This window comes from Drosophila willistoni, chromosome 3R (assembly GCF_018902025.1).
Source record: "Drosophila willistoni isolate 14030-0811.24 chromosome 3R, UCI_dwil_1.1, whole genome shotgun sequence".
Classification (NCBI taxonomy): domain Eukaryota; kingdom Metazoa; phylum Arthropoda; class Insecta; order Diptera; family Drosophilidae; genus Drosophila; species Drosophila willistoni.
The window spans coordinates 13350624-13364865 of NC_061086.1; the positions used below are offsets into that span (position 1 = coordinate 13350624).

Sequence of the window (14242 nt, forward strand, 5' to 3'; positions counted from 1 at the left end):
ATTAGACGTTCTGCAGTTTTTGGACAGACCCCAACGTTAATAATCGTATTGTATATACGCGTACCAAACATCGTGTTAAAAATCGTGCGAAATTTTTTTTTTTTAAATTTTTTTCAAAGTAAAATTTTGTGAAATTAACAGTGAAAAGGTGAGTGTAATGCATCTAAATATTGTATTTGCCGTATATTTTGTGATTCTATAAAAATTTAAGTGATTATGTCTATAAAAAATATACAAATAAACTTTAAACTATAAAAAGGCCCGGTTATGACTTAGCTGGGGTGCCCAGTTATGCCCCATTTTATTTTTTGCAATAGGATCATGTAAAATTGTCAAATTCCAACATTTTTGTTGTTGTTTAAAAATAAGGAAAGGAAATTTACATATTGAGAACAGTTTGTCCGAGAATATTCTGGAAGATCTCGATCGGGAATGTTCATTTGAAGTGCGCTAACATGCATGCATGACATGGACGCCGAGGAATAAAAATCTTTGTCATTTATGACCATTTTCTTTTGTTTTTTTTCATTGTTTTTGCCATTGAAGGCCTACATAATAAATAAACCATAAAATTACAACAATTGGTGTGACATACCTTTCGTATTTTCTTATTTTCAGTGAATTTCTTAAGGTGAGTCATAACTTTTTTCGGCCTAAAAAAAGTTATCCAAATTAAATCTATTCCAAAATTTTTTGAGTAACTCAAATAAACATACATTCTTTGGAAAAAAGTTGCGTTTGGTTAATATTTAAATGTTAAACTTCTTAATTTTTAATTTTCCGGAACTGAAGAAAAAATTTCGAGGTTTTTCAAAACCCGGGTCATAACTGGGTCCCCTATAATTGTGAGCTCCTATTATGTATAGGGTATCTCGCCGGCGTTATCCCATATTGTGATAACGTTGAGGCTGGCTATAAGATATGAATGTTGGGTGGGCTCAGTTGACTAAACGCTGTGCAGGCGATCGGTTCTCTTTTTCGGTATCGTTAACGGATTGGCTTTGGTACTTGTTGTTGTTATTATTATTATTTTTTTTTTTTTCGAACGGCTCCTCCACGCGCACCCGCACCCACAACAGTGAAATCTCTCTCCGTCTCTCTTTCTCTCTTGCTGCCCCATCGCGATCAATTTCGAACGTCATCAACCCATAGCCCAGACGTGTCGCTCGATTGATTGTTGCAAAAAAAACAGAAACAAGCAAATATTAAACAATAACAACAACGATTACATATAATATAGATATCTATAAGTACGTGTTGGTGTAAAAGAAATGAAATATTAAAACTAATTACGCATACGAAATTTTTGATTATTTAATACAAGTGCAAAACATGGCCAATAAGTGACCTTGTGAATACAATTGTCTGTGTGTATGCTCTCTGTGTGTGTGTGTGTTTAAAGAGTCTTTTGTGTATTTAGTGTAAACATTGTTAGAACAACTTCACTTGTAGTTGTAGGTTGTGGGAGACAGCGGGGCATTTGTGGCGCTCAAGAGAGTGAGGAGGGGAGGGGGATGCGTGATCGTTACTTTATCACCTGAGTCACTTATTGGTATGGAACTCACGTCACACCTTCATGTCTAGTGTCCGCTCTCTCCCTCTCTCTCTCTGATTCGTATTTCTAACTCTAAATCTTGACTATGATTTCTCTCCCTCTCTCACCCACATTCCTCTCTCTGACTCTTTATGTCTCTCAGGTTTTACCTTTTTGGCATAGTCAAGTAACCATTTTTAGTTAACAACAAAATAATTATTATATGGTTACATAGACCATTTAAAGGCTATCACAGGAAACACAGTACGTGCCCAGCACACCCACGCCCATTACTCCACACACTCTTTAGCCCCCCTCCCCCAATTATCATCATCATAAAATCACACTAATCAATTTCACTTCATACCGACCTATGCGGCCTATAAATACATATATTCTCCGTATTAACCTCAACTAATTGAGCTAATTGGCTATGCCCATGACATCCCCTGCTGCCCCTCTCCTCCCCCCACCACCCAAGCCCATTCCACAAACAATCAGCACTTCTCTTCACTTCATTCTGGTTACGTCTATGGGTATTTCATTTGTCTCGATTTTGACCAGGTAACCATTCGCCCACCGAGCTACACACTTATCGTTCCGACTATATATACTATATGTACCATGTATATATCTTATCTAATCAGTTTTATTTAATATGAAAACGCATGCGAGAAACCATAAAAAGCACCAATACAATAGGAACATACATACATAGGAACCTCTTTATTTTTTGCACAAATAAGGAGAAAAGAGAGGGGGACAGAGAGAGAGAGAGCGAAACTAATATAGAATAAAACCCATGTTCTAGTTTAGATTAGGATGAAGCTAAACGTTTGTATAAATAAGTACATATACATATATGTCTAGTTACTTCTATGTATACAAAGTACATAATTCTTATACCCAGAGAAAACTTTGGTAACAACTTCTAACTAAGCAAAATATATCTAGAGAAAGTTTTAGTAATAACTTAATTTAACTGGGCATAAAACAGATTTAACTTTTTTAAAAACACCTTGAAAACTTCAAAAATGTCTCCTGTTAAAGTGTATATCAATTTAGTTTTTTTATTTTTTACATGTTGATTGTGCAAAATATATTAAAATTCTATAGAGCGATATTTATACGAGATTTCAAATCAATATACAAATTAAAAGTTAACATTTTATGTATAATTTCAAGTTTAAAGTTTGTCTTTTCGAAATAAATCTGAAAAGTCACTAAAACTTTTAAAAGAATTTAAATTTGAAGGAAAATCTCATAACGAAATACAGTTAGTCTTGAAATTATTGATGTATGACAATCAATTTTTCAATATTTTTAAATTTTCTAGACTAAAACACATGATCTTCAGTTAACTAACTTTCCTAGGTCATATTTTATTTGGCAATGATTTTTGTTCATATTCATTTTAAGACTTTGAACATTGAAAATTTATATGGCTAAAAGTAAAATGAGATTTCTATAAAATGAAGAAAAAAACTCTCAACTGTAAGGGCTTGGATCATAAATAGAGAAATGTCTAATCCAACGTCCCAATGTCTCATAAAGTAAATTATGCCTCTAAAGTCTGAGAAATCGTTTACACTCGAACTCATAAACATCAATTGTTGTGTATGTACATATTTTATTATGTATGCATATATACATATGTATATTTGTTTATATGAATATAATATATATTATAAATGTGTAGTCAAAGATTCTTTTAGTGGCTATGGCTTTAGCCGATGAGGCACACTTTCCCTGATAAGGCCACAAAAGGAGTGGGCAAGCTGCAGCTGGTCATTCTCATATAGAATTATATTTATATAAATATATGTATGTGCATGTTGGGTGTATTGTATATATATAATTTATTCGATTTAATCAAATATATTAAGCAATTTACACTATGCCAAAGCAGAGAGTTAAGGCAAGTTTCTGAGAGTGACAGTGAAATGTGGCAAGTTTTCCAAGAATAAGATCAACAACGACAACATCATCAGCAACAACAACAACAATTAAAGCTTATAATGTGTAACATGATATGGTAAAGTTTACGAGAGGCCATCCCTCGATCCAACCCAAGACCAAGTCCAAACCCAACAAGCAAACAGATAACACAAAGACACAATGTAGACACATAATCAAGTACTCGAACACTTGGTCATATTGTAATAATTCATATATGTATACATACATACATACATATATGTATAAAGGCAAATATGCCTTAATAATTTATTATTTATGTATATTAATTACATCAACAAAAACATTGCCACAAATCATTTAGAGTATAAAATGTTTCAAATAACCCAATAAGAATATGCTTATGGAATGGATTAACTTTATAGACACGATTGACACGGGGTTTAGCCCAATATCTATACATTGTACATTGATATACATATATGTATATTGGTTGGGAAATACAATCAAAAAAACCAGAAATTCATAAAGACAAACCCTAAAGACTGCATTCTTGTTAATTAGATTTATGTCTCAAGATTTTGAACTCTTTTTAGTACAAATTAAAACTAATTTTAAATTTCTTGGTCAAGGTTTGGCATCTTAAAGTGTATAAACTATCGTTTGGCTAATCCCATTTTTAGAATTTATATAACCACCAACAGATTTTGTAATTTTCACCAACTTAACAATGAACTGGTAATTAAGTACTTAAGTACTTATCCCAAAAAAACTTTAATAAAACTTTCATCAGTTAAAAGGGTATTAAAAAGTCTGCTCTTTTTGTTTTTTGCATACAAAATCTCTTATGCTTGCCTTATGATAAAGAGTTTCCGTCTTATTCAATCTACTTTATTTTCAATGTGGTATGTTTTTTTTTTATACTGGGGATATTTTTATAAGCTAATTTCCTCTGTTTCAACAAATTGGTCGAATAGTCCGAATCGGATTTAAAATCTACAATTATTGCTAACTAAATTTTAAATGGTTCTTTCAACATTTGTCATAAATTTAATAAAAATATTGGTATTCGCATTAATTTTTCTTTTTTTATGCTTTGTTTATGGAATGTTGAAATTTCTGTGATAGGAAATTTCATTCAATTACATATTTCAGAATTCTTTCATTTCACCTCGAACCAATTGTGCAAACAATCCGAATGTAATTGACCTGTTCATTTGTGCTGTATAGTAAATGAATCATTTTTAAAATCGCAATATATACATACATACATATATAGACACTTATACTCATAATAGAGGAAATTTAAATTTAAGGCACGTTTGCAATATCTTATTTTTGCTTTGATTTTTGCACTTCAAGAATGAAGCAGATGGTTTCTAAAGAACATTTGTGATGTAAACGATAAGGATAGAAATTAAATCTTAAAGCAAAACAAAATTTCCAATTCTTTTATCACTTTTGGGCATCACTTTGTCTTTGGTTCGAAAAAAAGTATTTATAAAATGTTGCAAGGAATTGACCTTCACTTTTTAAATGTTTTTGAATTAATTTTTTTGCTCCTGTTTTGAATTTAGATTACCATTTTCTGAGTTGAAAAACCCCTTTGGCAGCTTTGCACACCTGTTTTATTTTTGGCTTTTAAAGGGAAATCAATAAATGGCAAAATTTCCATTCATGTAGAAATGTTGCTTTTGTTTTCTTCAATTTTGGTTAAGGAATTGCCTAATCAGCTGCTTATAGAAATAGTCGGCAATTTATGTGGGTGTATGTGTATTTGTGTGTGTGTGTATTTTTGAGTGTGAACTTAATTATTTGCACTCTCGTTGTAGTCACTAAAAACAGAAAAAATAACAGCAGTAGCCACAGAAGCAACAGCTGTTTGTTTATAATAATTTAAAACGCTTGAAGCAGCAAAACGAAAAAACAAAACCAAAAACTAAAAGTTCATGAAACAGAAAGTGGACTAAGATATACCCTGCTATAAAATTAACATATCTTTTCATATGTATTAATTGTCAATAGTTTTTAATATGCTATGAAACATAATTTATTTATCCTTTATTGATTAGGACATGTTTTCCCTTTCGATTTCGATACCAATTACTAAGGTTCAAAGATGAATTTGTTATCTAATATGCCCAATAAGCAAAAGGGAATAGTAAATTTCTGTTTATTTAGTTTTAGCTACTTTGTTTGTTGTTGTTGTTGTTGCTGTTAGTGTTACCTTTTGACCAAAAAGTTTGTTTAAAATTTTATTTTTGACCAGCCAAAAGCAAAGAAATGTAGTACGTACTTACAGATACTTGATATTTGTTAAAGGCATTCAAAAGTGGTTCAAGAAAATTGCACAAAAATGTCGAAATTCATGAAAATGGATGCAAAGTGCATTGAAAATAAAATCTAAGCAAAGAGTCAATTGTTCTCCCCCCCCATTGGATGACCTTCTCCAAGACCTTCTCTTCCAATAACAATTAAATTTAATTGTAGCATCGACCTCCATGTGATCGACCCTTAAGAATTTTATTTCTTGCTCCAATTTTTTGTATTTTCTTGAATTTTGGGTAACAATTTCTTGTTTTTATGATAGAATTTGGGTAACAATTTCTTGTTTTTATGATAGAATTGGAATTTTCATACTCTTGTAGTTAATTAATGGCTTAGTGAAAGATATAGTAAAACTTGCTAATGGTAAACTGCAATATAATAAGGTTAACGAATTGATTTCTCAAGCTAAATTCTTAATAAACAAGTTAAAAATATCCTCATTATCTTGTTTATTATGAATTTTCATATAGTAAACATTTCTGTAGAATTTATTAATCTTGTGATTGAAAAATATCGCAAATCGTGCACAAGAAAAGCAAATAAATTTCTGGGAAACCAAAGCATATAAAAATAACGAAAGGATAAGAAAAAGAAACTTTGAAAATGCATAGAAAGAAAAACTAAGATGTAAATTTAAATATATCTAACTTTCATATAATCTAATTCAGTAAAAATGACCGATATTAGGAAATTACTATATAGTAGGGTTGTCTTCTTCTTACGTTTGATTTCATTATCGCAAAGTTTGAATGCATTTCGGTTGAGTTTTTAGTCTTTGATTATCATGGACAAAACTTGTTAGTTGCATCGCGTGCCAGAAAGTTCAAAACGCTTGATATACATAAGTTCACAGTTAAGCAAGATCCACAAATATTACACATGTATGTTGATAAATGTCATGAATATGTAACCGGTTTTCCCTTTTATCATATGTGGGTTGATCGTCTGCCAACCTTTTTTTCTTCTTTTCTTTGGATGCAATGAGTCACCAGAGATGAGGAGGAGACAGGGTGAGGAGTAAGAGTGGGCGGAGGTGGATTGCGGTCTAGGTTTTTGCCTCTGATTCTCTGTCATCTCTTTCTATTTATAATTGCAATGAGAGTTAGCTAACTGAACTGGTAATCGGTTTCTTCCTCTCGGTGTCTCCGCTGACTCATGGCATAAAGATAAATGTTTCCCGGAATTTGTATGAGTTTTCTGCGTATTCTTTTGACTAAGTGCAGAGGAATCTCCAGCATCACACACACTGGATTAACTGTATTTATATATATGTATATGTAAATTAGCAAAAGTTTTTGGATTTAAAGTTTTTAGTTTGAGGGAAATCTAGTTTTTTTCTTTTTGACAAACCAGTTTTAATTAAAACCAAAACAAACAAAAACAACAAAAAAAAACGAGATGAAAACTTTATGTCGGTGAAAGTCGCGGACGATTGGGTTATATAAGTTCAACCAGAGAAATATATAGTTTTTCTTGTTCTTGTTAACAATTAATTCCACTGTTGCTGTGGAGTATATAAAAAAAAACACAAAAACAAATTTCAAATTGAGTTGCTTTGATTAGATTAGAAAAGTTTTGAAGTTCAAGTGCCTTTGCCAATGGGCAATTAATAGAAAAAGAATGAATGTGTTAAGACTTAAGAAAGGGAAAGAGACAGAGAGAGAGAGAGAGAGAGAGAGAGAGAGAGAGGGAGTAGCAAAAACCAAAAGGAAGAAGGCGGTTGAACTGATTTCCGGTTGGGACTGCTGGTACTCGAACTGTGGGTGTGGGTGTGTTAAGATAAACAACATCTGCCACCAAATGGTGCAATATCAGACAAAACTGTCAGCAGATTTGCCATCTGAAACGACGAAAGAAAACAAACTCATGCCTACTCCCTGTTATCTTTGCAGATTTTATTTCCACTGACTGAATATGACAACGAATATGTCGAAGAGTCCGCGGCCTCTAAAGATCACCATTGTTGGTGATGGAATGGTAAATGGTTTAAGAAAATTATAATGTGAAATATAGAATTTAATTAATGTTTTACAATTTCATAGGTTGGCAAAACTTGCATGCTGATAACTTATACGCAAAATGAATTTCCAGAGGAATATGTGCCAACAGTTTTTGATAATCATGCCTGTAATATACAAGTCGACGATCATGAATATAATCTGACACTGTGGGATACAGCCGGACAGGAAGATTATGAACGATTGCGACCATTGAGCTATCCAAATGTAACTATAAATCCTAAATTTCATACAGCACAGAAATAATAATAGAATTTTCCTTACCCTTCACAGACAAACTGCTTCCTGTTGTGCTATTCGATCAGTAGTCGTACCTCATTTGAAAATATCAAAAGCAAATGGTGGCCCGAGATTCGTCACTATTCCAACAATGTTCCCGTGGTGTTGGTTGGAACAAAATTGGATTTACGTATACCACAATCCGAGAAATTTGTCACACTGCAGGAGGGTCGACGATTGCGTAAGGAGATCCATGCCTATAGTCTGGTAGAGTGTTCGGCAAAGAAAAAACAAAATCTATCATTGGTATTCGAGGAGGCTGTCCGTGCCGCCGAAAAGAAACCAAAATCCAAGCCACAAACATGCACTTTGCTGTAGAATGGAAAGCAAGCATGAATAACAAAACAAAGATCCATAAATAATTGTAATAAATAAGTGTAATATTTGTAATTATTATATGTCTGATTTCCTTCTGTTTTTCATGAGTATATGTAACATAGAAAAAATGTTAATGTTAAGTTTTATAATCTAAGTGCTAGAGTTTGTGTGTGAAATTTTGATTATTATTATATTTCGTATGCGACCAAAGTGCATTTCTGTATGAAGAAAAAAAAGCCCAAATAATATATATACATATATATAAAAGATATAAACAAAAATGAATTGAATTTAAATAAATTAAAGACTAGTCAATAAAAATTAAATTCAAATTGGCGGTACTATCGATAACGATATAAATGTTAGCCAAGGGAGTTGCCAGATCAATTGTTCTTAGATTCGATAAGCGATTCCATCGAAAGTAGTGACATATCGACCATCGCTATTGAAGAGAGATGATGTGGAATTAGTTTTTAAAAAAATATATTAACAACAATTTCGGTTTGACAATATCGAAATGGACATTACACAGATATTTAAGGCCAGCGTAATGACGGTACGGCTGCAGCGTAAGACTGAGTTGGCAGCGGCCGGCAAACTAGCTCCAGCCTCAACGACAACAACTGGACGGAACTTACTCCGGGATGACTTTGCGAAGCAGGCAAAGGATGTATGTAGCAAAATTACCACACTGCGCAATGTTCTCATTGAGAATCGCACTGCCTATATGAGGATTGGTCAGCATCTGAAGAGTGCCGCCCACATGACCGACGAACAGCGGGATCTGATTGACCGCGAGTCTGAGAAATTTGTAACATTCTATACTCAGCACTTGGGCAAAATGCGTAGCGACTGGAAGAGCGCTAAACGAAAGCCCCAAGAACGACAGCATATCGAGGCTGTGTTGGATTTGTTAGTCAGTTATCTGCATAGTGTGGAACAGATCTATATTGATCAAAAGAAGTATCGTGTCCAGCATGAGCTGGAGACATACAAGCTGGTCAAATTGGCGGCGGATAAGAAAAAGATACCAGTGCGTCCGGGAGGTGGCAAAACGGCCAAATTGGGACGACGTGTGGAAGAGAATGGTCACGACACATTGGCCAAAAATGATGCAGCCGTAAATGACTGGAATAATGATGAATGGGGCGAGTGGGGCGACGAAGATGCCAATGATGGACTTCACACAGAAACTAGTGGCTCAAAATCATCCTTGCCTCTATCACAAAAGTCGCGAACGCGTAAACGTAGTAAACCCAATCGTGAGGGAGCGGCATTAACAAGCGAAGGAATAATAAATCACAATAACAACTCAGACTCTTCGGCAAAAGTGGCCCTGGACGAGGATATTACAAAACAGCATCAGGCAGACAATGAAGAAGATGATGCACTAAGTCCAGAGGATATGCAGCTTTTCGAAGCAGAAAATGTTCATATCTACAATATGCTGCAAGGTGTATCTGAGGAAGTCGAACAGATTGGTAAAAATGTAGTGGACATTGCCCAATTGCAGGATATATTCACAGAGAAGGTAAGCAGGAGCAGCAGTAGTTGGTTATACTAAACTGATAAATATGGTAATTGTATCTCCCTTTTTCACAGGTGGCACTGCAGCAGCATAATATTGAAAGGATTGTCAGTGCCGTTGTGGGAACCACCGAGAATGTCAAGGATGCCAATGAACAAATTCGTCAGGCCACTCAACGGAATGCTGGCCTGCGTGCTTGGTCTTTGTTCTTTCTTTTGGTCATGTCATTTTCGCTCTTATTCCTGGACTGGTATTACGATTAAGAAAGAGTCTCTAATGGTCCACCCCCAAAGTAAAGAAGAAAACACGCATACAATCAATGGGTTTTATGTCCACTTTCTGTTGTTATCGTTGGTTGAATTCTAAAACATAGTTTTGTTTAATTACCACAATATTTATATATAATATACATATATATATATATATTATTATTAAATGTAATAATAAAAATGAATGAAAGCTGATAAACTTATTATACCTAAGTCTTGTTACTTTTAATATTCATCATTCGTATTAACTAACGTTTTCAGTTTTTCTCTTCTTTGTTTTAAGTATATAATTGTGTTCATCTTATGGTCTTGTTTTTTCCGTATAAATAACTTTAAATGGTATTCTCATTATGTTGCTCATGTAAATCCTACGACTTTATATCAATCATCAATTTATTTCACTTAACTAACACTTAGAGATTAACATTAATTTCTTTTAGCCTGTTATTGTTGTGAGTTTGTTTCTTTCAGTTTCGGCTGAGGTTTCTGCCGTCTATAGAGGAAGAAGAGTTGTGAGAGTTCAAGTGGGTAGAACCATGTTACTTAATTCTTGGGAATGCAACCGAATTTATTAAGTAAATTAAAATTAACTTAAAAGCAATAACACACGCACAGAAAAAAAAACTACAGACAGTATTAAACCAAAAAGTTAAAGTTTAAAATTCTCTGTCCAAAGTTACTTAAACTTAAATCGATATTGACTAAAATGTTTTTTATTCTTTTTGCGATTAAAATTGACATACCGATTGAAATAATAACCGATAAGAAGTGCCCAATATGACTCGAAAATTTGTTGCATTCCCCCTGTACTTAATTGTACCAAAATTGGCTTCTTTTTCTTCTTTCCTTGTTTCATTTTGCATTCAATGCAGTCTGATTATTGTTTCTTAAAATAATTATGTTTCAAAAAAAAAAAATATGTATATATATATATGTGTTTCGAATTTTGGCTAGATAGATTCTTTCAAAATATGTTTCCAATAAATATTATTATTATTATTGTTATTATTATTATTCTTATTGTTGTTGTTGTTTTTGTTGTTATTGTTGGAAGCTATTGACTAAAAGTAGCAATAGTAAAAGGAAGGCGCCGTTGTTAACTGGCTTGGTATTGATTCTTGTGGATTGTATAAAATGTAATTGTTATTATAATGATTATAAACTAAATAATAATTAGGCCACATGGGTTATGGCGTTGTGGCAATGGTTTCCAAAGGAAGATTTGTAGCAACAATGTTGGTGCTGTTGTTGTTGTTGCTACTTTCGACCATCATTAGCTGCTGTTGCTGGTGCTGCTGCTGCATTGAATTTTCTGGCAATGCTTTGTCTAATATTGGCTTTGATTCCTCCATTATGCTGAGTGGTGAGTTCTGATTTTCCACTTTGATGCAATTGTTACTCGATGAGGAGGAGGAGGACGACATCAAGACAGTATTGTCTTCATTAAGGAACACTCCCAGAGGCAAATGCGAATTCATATGAGCTAAAGTGAATAACCAAAAGAAATACACATTAATTATTGTTGTTTTTTGTTTTTCTCTAGATATAAAAAAAATTTTATCTTATTTGTAGTGCCATGCCATGTAGCAAATGAAGCATTTCTATAGACTAACTACCATTGGACTAAGAAATGGATGCAGCATCTACCATATAGACTTTACCACGATAAACCGTAAAATGCAAGAATGACCGTGGACAGTATTCACATTTGTAAAATAGTTTGCCATTATGTGTGCGTCGATGTTTGCGTAATTCTGCAATATAAACGAATCTCTGATCGCATTCATCGCATTGGTAACCCATCTCTGAAATAGATAATTTGTTTTTCGTTTTGTTTGTGGTTTGTTTTTTTCCTGTTTTTCTAAGGACACACTACACAATTGGGGATTGAAACACATCAAGTGCAATGGGAATTTTCATTCAACTTTTGTGCAAGAAAACAAATACCAATGAAATACAGAAACAACACATGGATAACAAGAGATTTATAGAGGAGGTCAAAGGGTTATCAGTTTTCATAGAATTGTCCTCTTAATTGTGGAAAACTGTTCGCAATCAGTGCACAAATTTGGTTTGAAAAAGTTTCAACATATTCAATAAAATTTCTTTTATATTTTGATTTATTTTCCTTCAAATCTTTCTTTTGAAATATGATAATAAAAAAGTATCTAATACCATAATCTGTTTGGTTAAAATAAAAGAATTCAATGAAATAAAATCGTGGAGTACTTGTCGGATGCGTAATATGTTATATATACGACAAGTGATCCGTACAATTTGCCCACTGTTGGCTAACTTAATGTAATCCTACAAATTTTCTTGAATCCTCTTATATTTCTCATGATACAAAGGCTACAAAGACCGTCTCCATCCACTTCAAAAAAACAAGCAAAAGTAACTTTTTTAAAAGGCAAGAGATCAAGATCAGAAGGGGATCTAAAGCAGAATAGATGTTTTAATAACACTAAAAGCATGGGAGAAATATTTATCGGATTGTAAAGATAGACAAACGCAGCAGCCTATAAATCTTGACCAATCTTTAGTAAGCTTCCTCAGTTTAATTAGAGATATAGTGCTAAATATTTGGAAATTGCATTAATACAAATAAAGTGGGTGAGTAAAATTATTATTATTTAGCAGGTTGACCAATTTAATCATGCAAAAATGACAACTATAATTAGTTGTTATCCTGTTAGTTTAAGCAAAGCATCAGTCAGTATATGTATTAGTAGAATCTTAGAAAAGCCATAAAAAAAACGTGAAAAATATTTAAATGGAATTGTTAGCGGGATTCATTTTTATGGTTATTTTTCTAAGAGACTGAGATTCTCTATATATATATAGTTAAAAATGTGTATTACCTCTTGAGTAAACGATCACAGTTGTATAAACTAAAGATTAATGTAAGTACAACAACAAATAACAATTGATATTCTTTTTAGTATGTATGATATAAATTAGTAGAAAAAGGAGACGACTACACATTGATGTAATCAGGCACTACTTTAGAATTAGAAACACACAGGCACACACACACACCCACAAACACACACACACACTCAGACACACTCAAATGCCCAAAAGAAAGCAACCGCATTCGAACCCACCGCGCGCCTGCGTGCAATTAACCCAAAACTTACCACCATGAAACTTAATGTGAGTCTTCAAGGCGCTCTCCGTACCGAATTGTTTGCCGCATTCATCGCATGTGTGCGGCTTGGACAGCAGATGGACCGTTATCTTATGCAGTGTCAGTTGCGATGGCCGTGGAAAGCGCACATGACATATATTACATTCATAGGGTCGTCCCTCAGCATCATGCGACTCCATGTGGCGATTGAGGGCCGTACGCATGCGATAGCCACGTTTACAAATTGTACAAACAAATGGCATTGTCGTCTGGGCACCATGGGCCAACTGATGATGCTTACGCAAGGCTATATCGTTGGTGAAACGCTCCTCGCAATAGATGCACTGATGGCTGGCACGTAAATCGCTAACTTGCAGGGAAACGGGAGTGGATGTATTGCTTCTCGAATGATTTGTAGGAACAAGGGGTGGAGGATTTGGTTCTAGCATGGTCGATGAAGATGGCGATGACGAAGGCGAAGGTGAAGCTATGGGCGTGGCAGTCATACAATTTCGTTTACGGAACTGACGCAATGTTGTTGTCGAATCCGGTTCCGATTGCTCCGGCGACGGCATTGTTATATGCGGAGTTGTGCTCATTGGTTGCGGCGATGGCATCGAGGCAATGGTCGAAGGCGGCGTTAGGACCATGGGCGGTGGCTGTATATTGCTTATCTCTTCAAATGATCCAGCAGCGCCAGGTGGTCCACCACTAATTTGATGATGATGACCCGCAGAGCCTGCACAAAAAACAGAGAAAAAAAAAAGGAAAAAGGCAAATAAATCTTTATTTGAAAATTAGCTTAGTTGATTTACATACAATCTTCACAGTCAGGACAGCAAATGATGCGTCCTTTCCTGGACATCACTGTCGTGGTATTAGCCTGGATTTGGAGAGCTAGAAATGAAAGAGAAAGTGAAT

The 14242-nt window shown here is 34.1% G+C and overlaps 3 protein-coding genes across 7 annotated transcripts in view; 2 read left to right on the plus strand and 1 right to left on the minus strand.

The window, feature by feature from the left end:
- The first annotated feature begins 955 nt into the window (after window positions 1-955).
- On the plus strand, window positions 956-8661 carry LOC6650006 (ras-like GTP-binding protein RhoL). 2 transcript variants are annotated; one of them, XM_047011877.1, is made up of 4 exons: window positions 956-1004; window positions 7672-7756; window positions 7822-8004; window positions 8071-8661. In XM_047011877.1, exons 2-4 carry the CDS (start codon window positions 7694-7696, stop codon window positions 8392-8394), a joined length of 570 nt encoding a protein of 189 aa, XP_046867833.1. In that variant the 5' UTR covers window positions 956-1004; window positions 7672-7693; the 3' UTR covers window positions 8395-8661. The 2 variants fall into 2 exon arrangements, with proteins under 2 accessions (XP_046867833.1, XP_023035974.1); XM_023180206.2 differs by having other exon boundaries at window positions 973-1250.
- Window positions 8662-8824: 163 nt separating this feature from the next.
- LOC6650007 lies at window positions 8825-10404 on the plus strand. The gene is made up of 2 exons (XM_002073766.4): window positions 8825-9925; window positions 9997-10404. Exons 1-2 carry the CDS (start codon window positions 8912-8914, stop codon window positions 10183-10185), a joined length of 1203 nt encoding a protein of 400 aa, XP_002073802.1. The 5' UTR covers window positions 8825-8911; the 3' UTR covers window positions 10186-10404.
- A 720-nt stretch (window positions 10405-11124) lies between these two features.
- LOC6650008 (protein split ends) overlaps window positions 11125-14242 on the minus strand; it is a 33979-nt gene continuing 30861 nt past the window's right edge. Inside the window, exons 4-7 of one of the 4 annotated variants that reach the window (XM_023180686.2) lie at window positions 14141-14218; window positions 13332-14060; window positions 11853-11996; window positions 11125-11674 (exon numbers count right to left, since the gene is read on the minus strand). In XM_023180686.2, coding sequence (XP_023036454.1) covers window positions 11379-11674; window positions 11853-11996; window positions 13332-14060; window positions 14141-14218 — 1247 coding nt within the window. In that variant the 3' untranslated portion in view covers window positions 11125-11378. Of the gene's footprint in view, window positions 11675-11807; window positions 11997-13331; window positions 14061-14140; window positions 14219-14242 lie in introns of all 4 variants that reach the window. The other 3 variants (XM_047011884.1, XM_047011881.1, XM_002073767.4) reach the window with 3 other exon arrangements.